Below are 14,405 nucleotides of genomic sequence, written 5' to 3'. Positions count from 1 at the left end.
CTGAGCAATGAGCATCACATACCTTGGCAGCACAAGCCTGACAGTGGCCAGATAACTCTGGATTATCTGTCACATGACAGATAATCCCCTGATTCAGTTTGATCTGTGAAGTTCAAAGCAAGAACGCTTCCGATATCTAGTTACCAAGAAATAAAACGTGAAATTAGGTTTGTGCAATAACCTGAGAAAGGACTCATATGTCTGTGCTCTTTGTGTTTGGATCCTTGTCTCAGATGGAGCGTGAGAAAGTCAACCTGCTGTCCAACCTGCAGGAGTCTCAAAAACAGCTAGAGCAGGCTAACGGTGCTTTGTCAGAACATCAGGAGAAGGTCAACCGCCTCACAGAGAACCTCAGCGCCATCCGCAAGCTCCAGGCCAGCAAGGAGCGCCAGTCCGCCTTGGACAACGAGAAAGAACGAGACAGCAACGAAGATGGAGACTACTACGAGGTGGACATCAACGGACCTGAGATACTGGAGTGCAAGTACAAGGTAATTGTCCCCCGGTAGTAGAGAATGAGCAGCGCAGACTGTTGGATTAAGCTGTAAATTGACAGATAATTCAGATAAAATCAAGTTAAGTCCGAGCAAATCAGATTTGGGTTTATTTATACGCCACAATCGATCTTTCCTTGCCAGGTTGCTGTGTCTGAGGCAGGAGAGCTGAAGGAGGAACTGAAGACTCTGAAGGCAGAGTACCAGGCCTGTCAGTCGCGGTACGATGAGGAGCGCACCCGTCTGGAGAACGACGTCACAACACTGGGAGCCAAGCTGGGGACTCTGGAGAGGACCAGTCAGGCAGAGAAGGATGAGAAGAACAAGCTAGAGAAGGAGCTTCGCAAGGTGGGATGATGTGCTTGATATTGACGTCATCCTAAATGGTGGATGTCTGTGTTTTCATAACCACTGTGAACCAAACAAACGCTGCTAACTGATTTTTTTATTTGTATCTCCAGATAAGCGACGTGGCGGGTGAGTCCCAAGGTAGCCTGAGTGTGGCACAGGATGAGCTGGTCACCTTCAGTGAAGAACTGGCCACCCTCTACAACCACGTCTGCATGTGCAACAACGAGACGCCCAATCGTGTCATGCTCGACTTCTACAAGCAAGGTAAGGGCGGTCGGAGCAGCCCAGAGGGGCGCGGCCGCCGCTCCCCCATCCTGCTCACCAAGGGCCTCTTCCCCGAGCCCAGTAGGACCGATCTCAGCGACCCTTCATCACTCTCCCCCCTGCCTTCTCCTGTATCCGACCACCGCCGCGAGCCTATGAACATCTACAATCTGGTGGCCATCATCAGGGACCAGATCAAGCACCTGCAGCTTGCCGTGGACCGCACCAGCGAGCTGTCGCGCCAGAGGGTGGCCTCTCTGGAGCTCGGCACTGTGGCTGACAAGGACAAGGAGGCCTGCATGCAGGAGATCCTGAAGTTAAAATCTCTGCTCAGCACCAAGCGGGAGCAGATTGCCACCCTGAGGACTGTCCTCAAGGCCAACAAGCAGGTCAGTTGGTCTTGTGTCTTTTACACGTTCAACATATCTTTGGACCAACAGGGTATCACTACCAAACATTTGTCCGATTCCCTTGAAAGACAGACAGACAGACGACAAAAGTGTCAGCTATTTCAGGTCGATTCAGCTGCTGCAGCAAATGCGTCGCAGACAAGATCTGTAACAAGCACTGGTGGGGAGAGCAGCCTCCGTGGTGTCAGCTGCCCAGAGAGTCTGTGTTTAGGTTTGAAGAACAGCCCTCCAAAGCACAACAAACCATAACCCAGAGGCGCAGTGTGTATGCAGTTGCTCCAGCAGCCCTTTAAACTATGTGTGTGGTTACTCACTGACTGGTAGAGCACCAACATGAAAGCCCGTCATAAACCACACACCTTTGATTTTCAGAGCAGCTAACAATAGTAGCTATAAAGGGCACAGGGCTAGTTTAACGACTTGCACGTGACCAAAATAAAAAGGTCATGTTCCTTATTATAGAGGTAGTCATCCTAAAACAGGAATTACACCCCCGACGTCTTCCAGCTGCTCTGAGCTTTTTTATCCCTCTCGTCCACCCACAGACAGCTGAAGTGGCCCTGACCAATCTGAAGAGCAAATACGAGAACGAGAAGGCCATGGTGACCGAGACCATGATGAAACTGAGGAACGAGCTCAAAGCGCTGAAGGAGGACGCCGCCACCTTCTCCTCTCTCCGAGCTATGTTCGCCACACGGTAAGGGACACACCGCCACCTGCCCCTAGTGGACAAAAAAGATCCTGCTTTTCGCGTCGCACTAACATTTACCTGACATGCCTTTCAAACTTTTTTCAATGTTTGCCCACCTCACACTTCCAGAAGAGATTGCTGGATAAGCAGTCTTTGTATTTTTGTATACACCCACATGGTCAGGTATGAATCCCAACTGTGCCTTTATGCTTTAGATGAACTTATGATCTTCCTATAACTATTGTATGTGCATCATACAAAGACAATGTAACCAGGTAAGATTAAAAAAAGATTATTATCATAATATAATCCCTGATCGCCAGATGTTGACTCTGTGTGTGTTACTGTATGTACATTGCATCTTAAAGAGGATTTTTGTTTGATTTTAAGAATCACGGCCAGAAAGGGATTTTAGTAGCTTTGATAAAGACAGAAGGTATTTAATCTGGGTATCATATATGTCACTTAAATCGTGTTTTTGACAAGTGTTTTGATTTGTCTATGTGTTTGTGTGTGTGTGTTTGGTAGTATCAGATGGGCTGACACACTTGCTAATCTTTTCTGATTCTAAAAAGAAGCCGGTCAAAGGTTCTGTGCATAATCCCACCTCAGCTTGGTCTGGATTACACATTCAGCACTAAACACATCGTAGACTAAGTGCTCATACACAGCCTGTTTGTTTGTTTGTGAATGAATATTGAGGGTAGTAAGAAAACGAGCGACAGAAGATAATATTTATCTATATAATTTAATAAAAAATAATTTTAGACAGGATTTTTTATGATTCCACAGTGGATGAACACTCTGAGTGGCTTTGCTCTTGGTGGATGTGTTTTTTCACTTGTCCTGTAAATATCGGCTCTGGTCCAGATGGCTGAGACGCTGAGACAGTCTTTCCTGCTGCATTTAAGACTCCTCCGCAATCCACAGAAAAGCTCAAGCTGTGCAGGGGGAAGGAGGAGGAGGAAGAGGAAGGAGGGGATGGTTTTATAGAATGAAGGTTACCGAAGCTGCAGGGAATACGTTGGAGGCTCAGCATCCCCTCTTACCCATACAGTAATTCGATACCTATCTCTGAAGTGAATTACGCTTGCTGGTGTAACTCCATATACCTGCGGCGTCTAATTAGCTATTAGCAGGAGGATAACCCCTCTGTCTGCTGCCCATGTAGTTGGTGCGCTGCAAAAATAGATGGTAAGAGGCTGTAGATGTAATGCTAAACTATAAAGGGAACTTGATCCTGCTCGAAACAATGATGTTTTTTTCACCCATCATTGTGACATGAGTGTGGTGAAAGTGTGAGAATCATATGGATGACGCAGATCCATAGTGAAGGGTCTTTGTACTTAAGCATCTTTTGCTACAGAGACTTAAGATATTGACAACACATTGGAGCTCGCTCTTTAGCGCCTGCATCATCTCGTGTGTTTTCAGTCCCCGTGCATCGATCACCTCCCCCTGACGATGATGTTCCCCAGGCTGCAGCACCACCACCCTGTAGCCCCAGGTCTGATTTACATACAACTTTGTTTTTAGGGATTCACGCATTGGTATGTAAATTCTGTCCTATACGGCACAGAGTTGGGTCAGGGAACTCTTTGAGAGGCAGGGGGGACTCGCCTTAGAGAGGTTTCCCACACTCCCCCACCTCTTTGTATCTCGCCTTCCATCCTTCCTCAGATCCAAACAACCGGTTCTCTGGTCTATCTGGGAAAGAAAGAGAGGAAGGGGGCAGGCGTTCAGTTAAAGCCCACTACAGGAGCCTAATTTTACTTCTCTTTTGTTCTTTTTTTCATGATAATCACGTTTCTGACAAAGTCTGTGAATGTGGATTTGGGAGAGTGTAGAGTACTCGGATACAAATGTATGGTCTCGGACAAAGAGGAAGAGTGGAACTGAAAGAACGAGCAGGTTTTTGTGCGAGTCCTTTGTGGGATCTCACGCGGCAGTTGAGTGTAGATTAATAAAGTTACTTGAGATGTGCTACGTCCTTTTCGTTCCTCAAGGATTTCATGAGAGAGAAGCAGATTGAATGTTATTCAAGTGTGTGTGTGTGTCTGTGTGTGTGTTTCTCCAGCTGCAGTCTCTGGTGTCATATTAACAGTAACCTCCTCCTGCCTCTAGCATTCCTCAGACATGCCTCTACATGCCCCAGATCCTGCATAATACTGATAAACAGTCAAACCATTAACCCAGGTCACGTTTTCTCCTCGAACACACACACCCTCAATCACCCTGCTCTTCTGTTGTTCCTTATATTTTCTCACCATCACTGCTCCTTCCATTCTGTTATTACTTCTTTATCCCCGTTCTCTCTGCGTGATATCCATCCCACCATGACCACCATGACCAATCGAGCTCCAGACGGGACCAGAGTGGAGGAGGCTGTGTGTGTTAGTAGTATTGTTGTGAAGGCAGTATTGTTTACGAACCATGTCTGCATGAACGTTGCAATCAGTTGTTTCCTTTTGCAGCCACAAACGCCATTTGCTAAAGTAAACCTTCACAGAAAGATGCAGATAGTTTCTCTTTGTGGAATATGGTGTTCACTCCTCAAAAGGCGACTGGCCCCCCTCAGCCATTGTGCCCCCCCCCCCCCACACACACACACACACACCCCATCAACAGCTCAGAAAGGTTCCTATTGTATCCCTCCAGTCCCCAGAATAGACTCGGGGGGTTTTCCCGGGAAAAATGCACACCCTCTCGCCCCCCCCATGCAAAAGCTGCTGAGCTGTCTGCAGGAGGACCAGCCATCCCCCTTGTACCCAGGTCGCCCCCCCACCTCATACTGGGTTTAATGAAGCAACACTGATCCGTATTGTCTGGGTGTGTGTCCCGCTGGGAATCAAACTGCATACACAAGAGGGGAGGGTATGGTTAATGTTTGCATGGTGGTCTGGCAAGGTCCGAGTTCACATGGCTCCCAACCACGTGCAGCACCACTCACAACAAAAACATCTGATGTCACTGAGACTTTTTGAGACTAGATTCTACCTTCAAGACTTAATTCAATTAAAACAAGAACCTAAACAATAATAGCACTCAGAAGAGCGCAGACCTCCGCCAAGGGCTAAAGTTGAAATATAATAGAACTGGATTTTTACTTCTCTTTTATTCTTCTTCTTAAAAATCAAGGAAAATGTGGAAACATTACACAATGTAAGAGAAAGTAGAGAAAAAAAGATCCTGGATCCAGCCCCTGAGTTGTTATATGGTAATCCATCAAATGGCCTTGTTTAATTTTAGTTACAAAACAGACCATCCGACCAATACACAAACAAACAGAACGGGATGAAAACACAACCCCTTCGATGGAGGTAATTACAGGTTTCACTCTGTTCCTAGTGCATTTTGCATTTACCAAAAACACATTTAATATCTTGAAAGAAGAAAGACAAAGGAGAACAATCATGAAATAACACTGGAATATAGAAACTTATCAAATCCAAGTCATTTAAAGAAAATTAAAATCCATTTTTGCAGTTATTTGGTCAACATAATTTTATGACTTTACCGATATAGAAGGTGGAGTTTTATTTGGGGATTAATCAACTCACTTGTTTTTACAGTGCAGCTGCTCAAACAGTCACCTTCCACAGATCAGAACAATAACACAACTCTCCTGCGTGCTGGGAAAATGACAGTTGCAGACGTTTGAATACACTGTTACACCACTTAAGAGAAAGTTGTTGTTGTTTTTGGGACCAACACCTCAGGTAAAGGCGGTCCCACATAAAGTAAATACTTTAATTCCCGACAGATAAAGGGAGCAGGGTGGGGCCACGTACCAGTTGAACTGTTTCTAAATGCGCCACAATTGGAGAACAAGGCGACACTCTCCAAAACACCCCTCCCTTCATAAAGGTGTGTTCGTCAACACTGAGCCATGTCGCTCTTACTGCTTAGTCAGCAAAACACTTGAGGTATAGGGATGAGCAAGATGGAGAGAGAGGAAGTGACTGATGCAGGCAGACGAGATGCAGACAGCAGCGAGGAGGGGGGAAAAGTGATGGGGAAGATAAGAGCCAGGAGAGAGAGTGTTAAATGAGAGAGCAAGGTAATGAAAAGGAAAAAGGGGGATAGGTGGAGGAGAGAAGCAAGAAAATAGAAGGTTGGCATGCTAGCAGATGGTGTGTGGAGATATGAAACCCAAACCCCAGAAAGCATTTTGGTGACCCAGTTTCCTACCTGTCCACACACTCGCACAGTCACACACACACACACTCAGTCAGAAGGGCACAGGGAGACGGGTGATAATGCCGCAGTGCAGCACCCAGTATCATGTGCTACAGTCTCACTTCAACTGGAAAAGTGGCAATCCGGTGTGAACAGCTACAGCCCAGCACAGTGAACCATATTCCTCTCTTCACCATCTTCAGTTCTCTCCCCCCCTGACGCTCGTCTTCAGTCGGCTGCTCAGGTGACGCTTAGAGGATATTGTCAGTGATCCCTGGGTTAATGCTCTCATCCTTTGTTTATGTTATCTATTCTTATCTTGCTCGTAATATTCAGAGGAGCTTTGAGCTACATAGAGTTGTGGAGCACAGACAGAAGTCTCATCTGCTCATGAATGTCAGTCTCACCCTGATGCAGTGGTCATACAAACCCCCAATGCATTGATTTGAAAATCATATTCAAGAAATATGTAATGAGATTCAACAAGTGAAGAGAAGAGAAGAGTAGCTGCAGACAGATAAGGAGTTGTTGTTGTTTATGTTATATCTGAAAAATTAATATGAGCTGTGAACATTGTAGTTGGTAAAATTTGGTGAAGGGCCCTGACACAGCTCATGAATTCCTTGAGTAAAAGAGCTGGAGCTCTATCTGTCCTGTGTGGCTCAGGGGTTCCACCTGGTGGTGGCAAAAACTGTGCAACCAGGGGAAAGGTCATGATGACAGTTATTGACTCATTGAGTGTTTGTGGCAGTATCTGAAAACATGCAGCTCGGGTCTGTGTGAAATCAGTCATAGTTTTACAATAGTTTATTGTAAAAAAAACTAAATCCTGAATTATTTTCTCCATTGAGTTCCACTGTTTCATATTCCTTCATGTGACAGTCCCCCCTAGTGGTGTGACACAGTATATATATCTTCCTGACACACTTCATTACCAGTTCAGCGTGAATGAATACACATCTGACCCTACAGCTTTCTGTGTCTGTGTCTCTTGCAGTTGTGACGAGTATGTGACCCAGCTGGATGAGATGCAGAGGCAGCTCGCTGCAGCAGAGGATGAGAAGAAGACCCTGAACTCCCTGCTGCGGATGGCGATCCAGCAGAAACTGGCCCTGACTCAGCGCCTGGAGGACCTGGAGTTTGACCACGAGCAGACCCGCCGTGGAGGCACCGCCAGCCGCGTCAGGAGCCGCAGCAAGGCCGCCAGCTCTGCCATCAACCACCCCCACGTAAGTCAGAGTCTCTCCTGCTCTGGCACCGGCCGCCCAGAGCCCAACAACGCCATGCCCAATGGCATTCTGGGAGGCCCTGTGGTCTTCTGCAGCGAGAAGTACAAGATCTACTGCGACTGAGGCGGACAAGGCTTCCGCAAGGGACTGCTGTGTACAGAGGGGAGGGCGCCTGTCGGCCGAACCCTCCCTGCCTTAGTGTTTAAGAGCCCCACTCGCTCGCTTAGCTCCCTGGCCAGCCTGCGCTCCTCTAGGGACTGCTGTGTGACTAACCGGCTGCTCGTGTGTGCTAGTGTAAACGCTTAGGGGAATGCAGATGTATGTACAGTGGTGCACTAGACATTTGGACTGTAGTAGACATATATGGCATGTGGATTTTAGGGCCCCGTTTATATGGGGGGTTTTGTGGATATTATGGAGTGTCTATTCTTTCCGCTGTCAAGGTGCCGTACGTATGATGTATAAAGGCGGCCGCTTCTGTGCTGGGTTGTTCTGCCCCCTGAGTGTATTGCCTGGTATCAGTAACACATTGTGGGGATGGGGACTTGTAAAAGGGGATGTCAGTTTGATGCTCTTGCAACCAAATATGACATCCTCTGCTCTACGGCTCGTCCGTTGGCATCGGTGCTCCTTTCGAAATAAAAAGCCCTCTTCTTTCCTCTGCCTCTCCGTCCTGGTCCCCCAGGACTGACCTGTGTCCAGTTGCCCACTGTCTAATCAGGTCACTCTTAAATGTTTACAAGAAGAAAAGAAATATGCAATCTCCCCCTGCTTTCTTGCACGGGGAGCACAAAATGATTCTACACAGAGATTCTAAAACTTGCCAGTGGGTTTTCTGTGGTAATTGTTTTTGGGCAAATAAGGAGCACCTGTGACCACGGGTGTTTATTTCAGGATGGTTTCGAAGCTGTGATCGTAGCACACCAATACATTAGGGTTGGTAGTATCGCATGGCTTTGCAGCTAAAAAACGCTTATGAGCTTTTGAACTGTTTGTAACTGTGTGTGGTACAAGACAAATGTACTGCAGGGCTCTACATTGTGAAAAGAGGAGTTATTTGGTGTCGGGTGCGATGCAGGAGGGCTCTCTATTTCATGTGACCCACTACGTTGAGATGTATTCCTTCAGACCCATATTATACGAGAAGAAGAAAGTTCGACGAATCGGTCTCCACACCCAAATTAAGTGCACTTCAGCATAGGTGCCTCCGGTTGCTACTTCTGCTGAAATGATATAACGATTGCTGTGAACAGAGATACAATATAGTTTTGATCAAAGATGATTTTTTAAATATGGTGCAAATCCTAAAAGAGCACAAATCAATAAGAAGCACCCACATCTATTCTGGATGTTAAAGGTGCAAAGAAAACCAAGCAACCACGCGGCAAAAGTGCCTGTCGACCCAAACTCTCGATATATTTATCTATCTGCTGATGTAAAGCCCTGTCCTGTCCTGTGTCTCTACTTGAGCTCACTATGCCCCCCCCCCCCCCCAATCCTCTCTCTGTTTTTGAAGAGCTCTGTGTGTTGATGTGGATGAAAACACTTTTTCCTCACGTCTCTAATCTGTGTCTTGTCACTCGGTCGCCACAACGGCCCTCTCTCTTGTAGATTGTCAGCGGCTTGGCCCTGAAGCATCACCACTCACCCTTTAAATAGAATGAGGACTTGTGGGCAAAATTGCCCACCGAGTATATTTTTGGTCAGGTAAAGTCCTCACGTGCATTGTGTTGCTGATTTTGTTTTTGTTGCCTGTTTGTATATCAGAGTTGAAATGAAGCGCCCTCATGTGTGTCTCATGTTTCTAGCCTTTGCAAATGGAGGGTCGCTCATTTCTTTTTGTGTTTGGTTTGGTGAGTGAGGACACAGCGACGTACGGTTTTAGTATCCACACAATAGCTTTAACCCCTCGCAAGCTAGCATTACGCAAATAGGAAAAAACTACAAGTGGGGCTTGTGTTTAAATCCATGTATTTCTTGTGGATCATAGACACACTAGCTTTATGATGCTGAAAGCAGGGTTGATGTGAGGAAAATCCTGCAAGATTGATCAAATTAGAATTTTTCTACTACTACTAAGCTATATATTGTACTCTATATTCTTAATATGATCATGTTCAGGTTATAATCTTGCAGGATCCTACTACAGTATTCCTTCCTCTCAGATATGAAGAGAGGAGAGTTCCTTTATGCCTCCGAAAAATGGAACGACATCCCCAGTCAACCCTGCTTGAGTGTGCATTGATAAGCCACAGCACACAGCATGGGCGTTAGTGATAGAGAAAAAAACCTAATGCAGCCTCCTTAGAGGTCAATCACTCACTTTGTGATTCACTTAACTTACAAGTGCGATATATTCAGTTTCTATCAGTTTGCGCTGACAGAGAAAAGGTTTGGGGAGTAGTCGAGGGAGAACTACTCGTGGTGTAAACCAGCTCCTGGGAGAGAGAGCGAGGAGATAAGAAAAAGCTAGACATGCTGGTGAGGAGAGCCAGATGTCCGACTGAGAGCCGACTCTCATACTGTAGTGAAAGAGTTTCCTGAGGGAGAAACTCACAGTGGAGGAAGAGACTAGTTGAACAATCAACCAGAGGACATTGATTCAAATTAGTCGAGCCCCTGACCCCTCCTCTCCCCTTGTATAGGCTCAGTGGGATCACTGAGCAGTAGATAGACCCCAGGATGGGATTGTTTCTAGAACCCCCTCCTCTCAACCACAATGAATCCCCACTTTGCTCCATCTGGTTTGAAATCAATGTCTGGCCCCTACCTCTGTTTGCAGGCTCCGCCCACTTCACCTTTCAGTTCTATTACCCATGATGCATTTAGTTTCTGATTTCATGTAAGCCTGCATGTGTAAAAGAAAAAAAACATTACTCGTTTTTCATGTACTTGCATGGCACAAGGAAAAAACCCATCTCCTCTGACACCGGGTGGCGGGATCAGGCTTCAGCTCTGTCCTATGAATGAAAAGGTCGTGGTACTCGTGAGTCTTTGGCTTCCTAACTGCACCTGCAGGGGGACTCGTGTTGACTGTGCTTTCACACCAGCTCCTCAGAAACGTACAGACGAGGTCGATTTGACCCGAACGCTCCTGACATGACATCACTCGCCTCCGGGGCTCCTGCCTAGCGTTGGCTTCTGTTCCTCTGACTAACCACAGCCGCCCTTTTGCTTTGTGTTTCTGTGTGTGTGTGTGGACTCGTGTTAACAGTTGCTCTAAATTGATCAATAGTTCTAACGCTGATCATCTGTTTCTTAATTTTTTGCAGTAAATTTAAATATCGCCGAGCGGATGACGAAGCACCGACACAAGGTCCATTCTCACAGCCGATAGAGTTCACCGGGAAAGGGTTATTAGCACTGTAGATGATTTGGACTTATAACACAATTCTAAAATTGTTAAAATTTGTAGGTCGGATCAACTGTCCTTCATCTCAAACACTAAAGGGATGCATGCAATACTTACTCTCATCTGTGCGAGCTGTTGCTGGAAGCCAATTTCTCACAAGTTCAATGAACTGGTCGACCTCCTAAACCGGAGGTTGTGATTGGCTAATCACAGCCTCCAATGAGAAGCCAGGGGAGATGGGTATTTTCTTATGTAAATCACAATCTTGTGTTTTTTGTTGTTTTAGTTTATTATTTTCTTAATCTGTGCACTTTCATTATATAGGACTATAACAGACTATTATTAACCAATAGGAAAGCGTGGTAGCACTATGGTTTGTGAGTAATTCAGTATAGATTACACAACTATAGGATTATACGTCCTGCTGAAAATCGGAATTAAAGAGACTATTGACTCCGGTAAGGGCTTCGCAAACCATAGGGCGACTATTACGTCTTCATCCTCAAGATTTTATCCATGAAATAATCTTTTATTGTTTTGTTACATCATATGTTATGCTGTTGGTTTCTCTCTTGTGTTTGTTCTACTGCCATGTTCTCTACAAAAAAAATCCAGGGTGATCAAATTCTGGGCTTTTTTCATGTATTTATTATTCCTAGGAATAGTTCAAAATAACACAATGAAACTTGACAACGCCCTGACTCAAATAGGTAAGTTGTGTTTTGGGGGGAAATTCAAGCAAAGTGAAAAGCTTTTCCTATCTTCCTTCCGAGGGCGTTCCAACTGAAGCGGGATCACTGACTCTCAGAATTCTTTGCAAGTGCAACAATTAAATTCCAAATTGGAATTGTTTCATTCTCTCTTTGTTTATCGTGCCAAATCTTGGTGCACCGTTTAGGTTGAAAAGAATCAAGACAGAAAGAAGACAAGCCGTCAGTTACAAAGGTGTAATTCGGGCCACGGCCGGGGTTTTTTGGTTTCTTCAGTTCTTCGTTTCTGACCAATAGTGCCTTTCATTGTTTCAAGGGAGAATCTTAGACTAGTGTTTTTATGTTTTCAGTTTTTTTTTATATAGGTGAGGACCTCGGGTTCAAAATGACTGTGAGCAGCAATAAGTGCAAAAGGGAATTTCAACCCTTTCCGCATGAGTGAGGTAATAGTTTTGAAATTAGCTCAAAAACTGAAATTGTTTTGAATTCTGCCGGTCAGTGATCCATTCAATAAATTCAGGGGTATTAAAAAAGAGGTTGTTTTTTTTTTATCAAACGTTGGGAACCAAACGAAATCCCTTTGGCCTCCTGTTTTTGAACAAATGTGTTGGGGTCGATCGGTGTACTATTGGAAACATCTACGTATCTCTAGCTTTGTTTGGTGAAGGTAATGTGATATCAGTAGTATTGTGGAAAAAATGTGCAGAGGGCGCATTTTATCCTTCTTTTCGTCCAATTTGTTTTGTTTGTTTGTTGGTTTGTTTCTTTTTTTATTCTTGAATCTTTTTTTACGTCATCTTTGAGCATCTTGTGTTTTCAGGAAACAGAAAGCGAAATGGGCATCAACAAGCATGAATAGTGCCATTACAGCCAATGCTTGTTTGTTGAGGCCGTTAAAGTTACCAATACGGACGAGAAGCTAAAAACTAAAAGTGCAATTCAAATACAGTTTTACATTTAAAAAAGAAAAAGTTTTCTGTTTGCTGGAAGCGATAGCACTGTCATAATAAAATTAGCTGTGCGAACTTGATATTGTCATATTGTGTTTCAGTATTGATCCCTAATGAGGGTTTGATATCTTTATATGAAATAACGACTTCACCTGTACGTTGGTATTTATTTGAATTGTCATGCAGTACTGTATTCTTATCAATAATGTGCATTATGATTACAGCTAAATGTCATATGCATGTTGCTCAGTCATGGGACCTTTACACAGAGTTGAAAACAAACATATTAAATCTTTTTTTCAGGGTGTTCGAAAACAAATAACGATGAGGAAGAGGGAAAAGAAAAACGAAAAGACGAGACAAAAGTCTCATGTATTATTGATGAATTAATCCCATGAAAGTGTTTTGTTTGTTTTGCAGGAGGGAGGTGGTATGTCTGTGTAAAGGTAGTCATACTGGCGAAAAATCAATAAATAAAAATCAATAAATCTCAAGGCCTTTTTCAGTGTTGTTATTTATGGCTCCTCTCCCACCGCAGCAGCGGCACATGAAGGGTTAACCAGGAGAGTGTATGGTCTGCAGCCCCCGAGTCTCCTCAGAGTGTTCCCAGCTGGAAGCCAGGGGCAGGGGGAACTTCCCAGCTGTCTGAGCACACAGCTCCAGGACATGATCACATTTCACACAATGCACAAAAAACACTTTGACCACCTCCTCCTCCCCCGCCGCTGCTGCAGACCCTCATTCTCTCCCTGCCTGTTCTCTGCTGTGTCGCTTAAACCTCGCTGCTCCCTCTCCCCTCCTCTGCCTTTCTCCGATTCCCATTTCTTTTCGTTTCCTCCTCTCTCCCCCCTTGCCTCCTGGTGATACGCCCACGCACTGAGAGCCGCCCTGTTGACCTTCGGTGCACCCAGCACTTCCTGTCCAGGCTCTGGAGGCCCGAGCACTGTCTAATTAATACTGCAGTGATTTAAAATGTAAGATAAATGCTCACAGGCTCTTTAACAAGCTGCTAAAATACTTGAATTAATACACACAATGCAGTTGCTCCTGATCCAAGAGTGATTTATAATGATGCACATGAGATCAAATATATAATTTCAGCTTTCAAATGTCAAGTTGATTAGGATCAAGTAATAGCAGAATAGCCTTCTGCAACTAAAGAAAGATGATTGAATATTCCACTTACGCACAGATAACGTTGCATGATTCATATCTGTGGTTTCCACCCTTTTCTCTCTGATGCAGCCGTGTCAGATGAGATCAAGAACACTTTATTAACACCATCTGTCATGATGTTCGACTAAAGACATTATTTAACACTGTGCATCCAAGTGGATGTTTTCTTTTCTTTTCATATTTCTTTGTACTTTTTCAACTGTAAAGTCTAACAGGTTGATCTTAACCTAAACAGTCTATAGTTAACTGATCTGCTTGAAAAAGTTAAGTTCGTATAACTATTAGTCTGAGGTTACGTTAACTGAAAATATCATTAATTTCACTTACAACTTAGTTCTATGTACTTCATTTATTTCGAGGTATTACAACTTAACCATGACAATTGAAATGAAATAATTCTTTCTACGTTTAAATAGTTTAAGTGAAAAATTTGTCTGACTTAACTGAAAAGATCTGTTTACTCAGCAGAATTTAGGAAAAAGATAAACAAGGTAAACACAAGAATTGTGAGTTCACAGGATTGTAGCAGATTGTTTTTATGATTATTGGGAGAGATAATACACAAACATCAGCCTCACACTAGTTCTTCATCCTTTAGT

At 44.5% G+C, this 14,405-nt stretch overlaps 1 protein-coding gene across 3 annotated transcripts in view; it reads left to right on the top strand.

Moving 5' to 3' along the window:
• The window catches only part of LOC133956478 (protein bicaudal D homolog 2-like), a 42,667-nt gene extending 29,543 nt beyond the window's left edge, over positions 1-13,124 (top strand). Inside the window, exons 6-11 of one of the 3 annotated variants that reach the window (XM_062391559.1) lie at positions 234-491; positions 639-842; positions 956-1,498; positions 2,065-2,216; positions 7,387-7,618; positions 9,230-13,124. In XM_062391559.1, coding sequence (XP_062247543.1) covers positions 234-491; positions 639-842; positions 956-1,498; positions 2,065-2,216; positions 7,387-7,618; positions 9,230-9,277 — 1,437 coding nt within the window. In that variant the 3' untranslated portion in view covers positions 9,278-13,124. Of the gene's footprint in view, positions 1-233; positions 492-638; positions 843-955; positions 1,499-2,064; positions 2,217-7,386 lie in introns of all 3 variants that reach the window. The other 2 variants (XM_062391560.1, XM_062391558.1) reach the window with 2 other exon arrangements.
• Positions 13,125-14,405: the final 1,281 nt, after the last annotated feature.

Source organism: Platichthys flesus, chromosome 7 (assembly GCF_949316205.1).
Source record: "Platichthys flesus chromosome 7, fPlaFle2.1, whole genome shotgun sequence".
Lineage (NCBI taxonomy): Eukaryota > Metazoa > Chordata > Actinopteri > Pleuronectiformes > Pleuronectidae > Platichthys > Platichthys flesus.
This window is presented reverse-complemented; position numbering and strand designations above follow the sequence as displayed.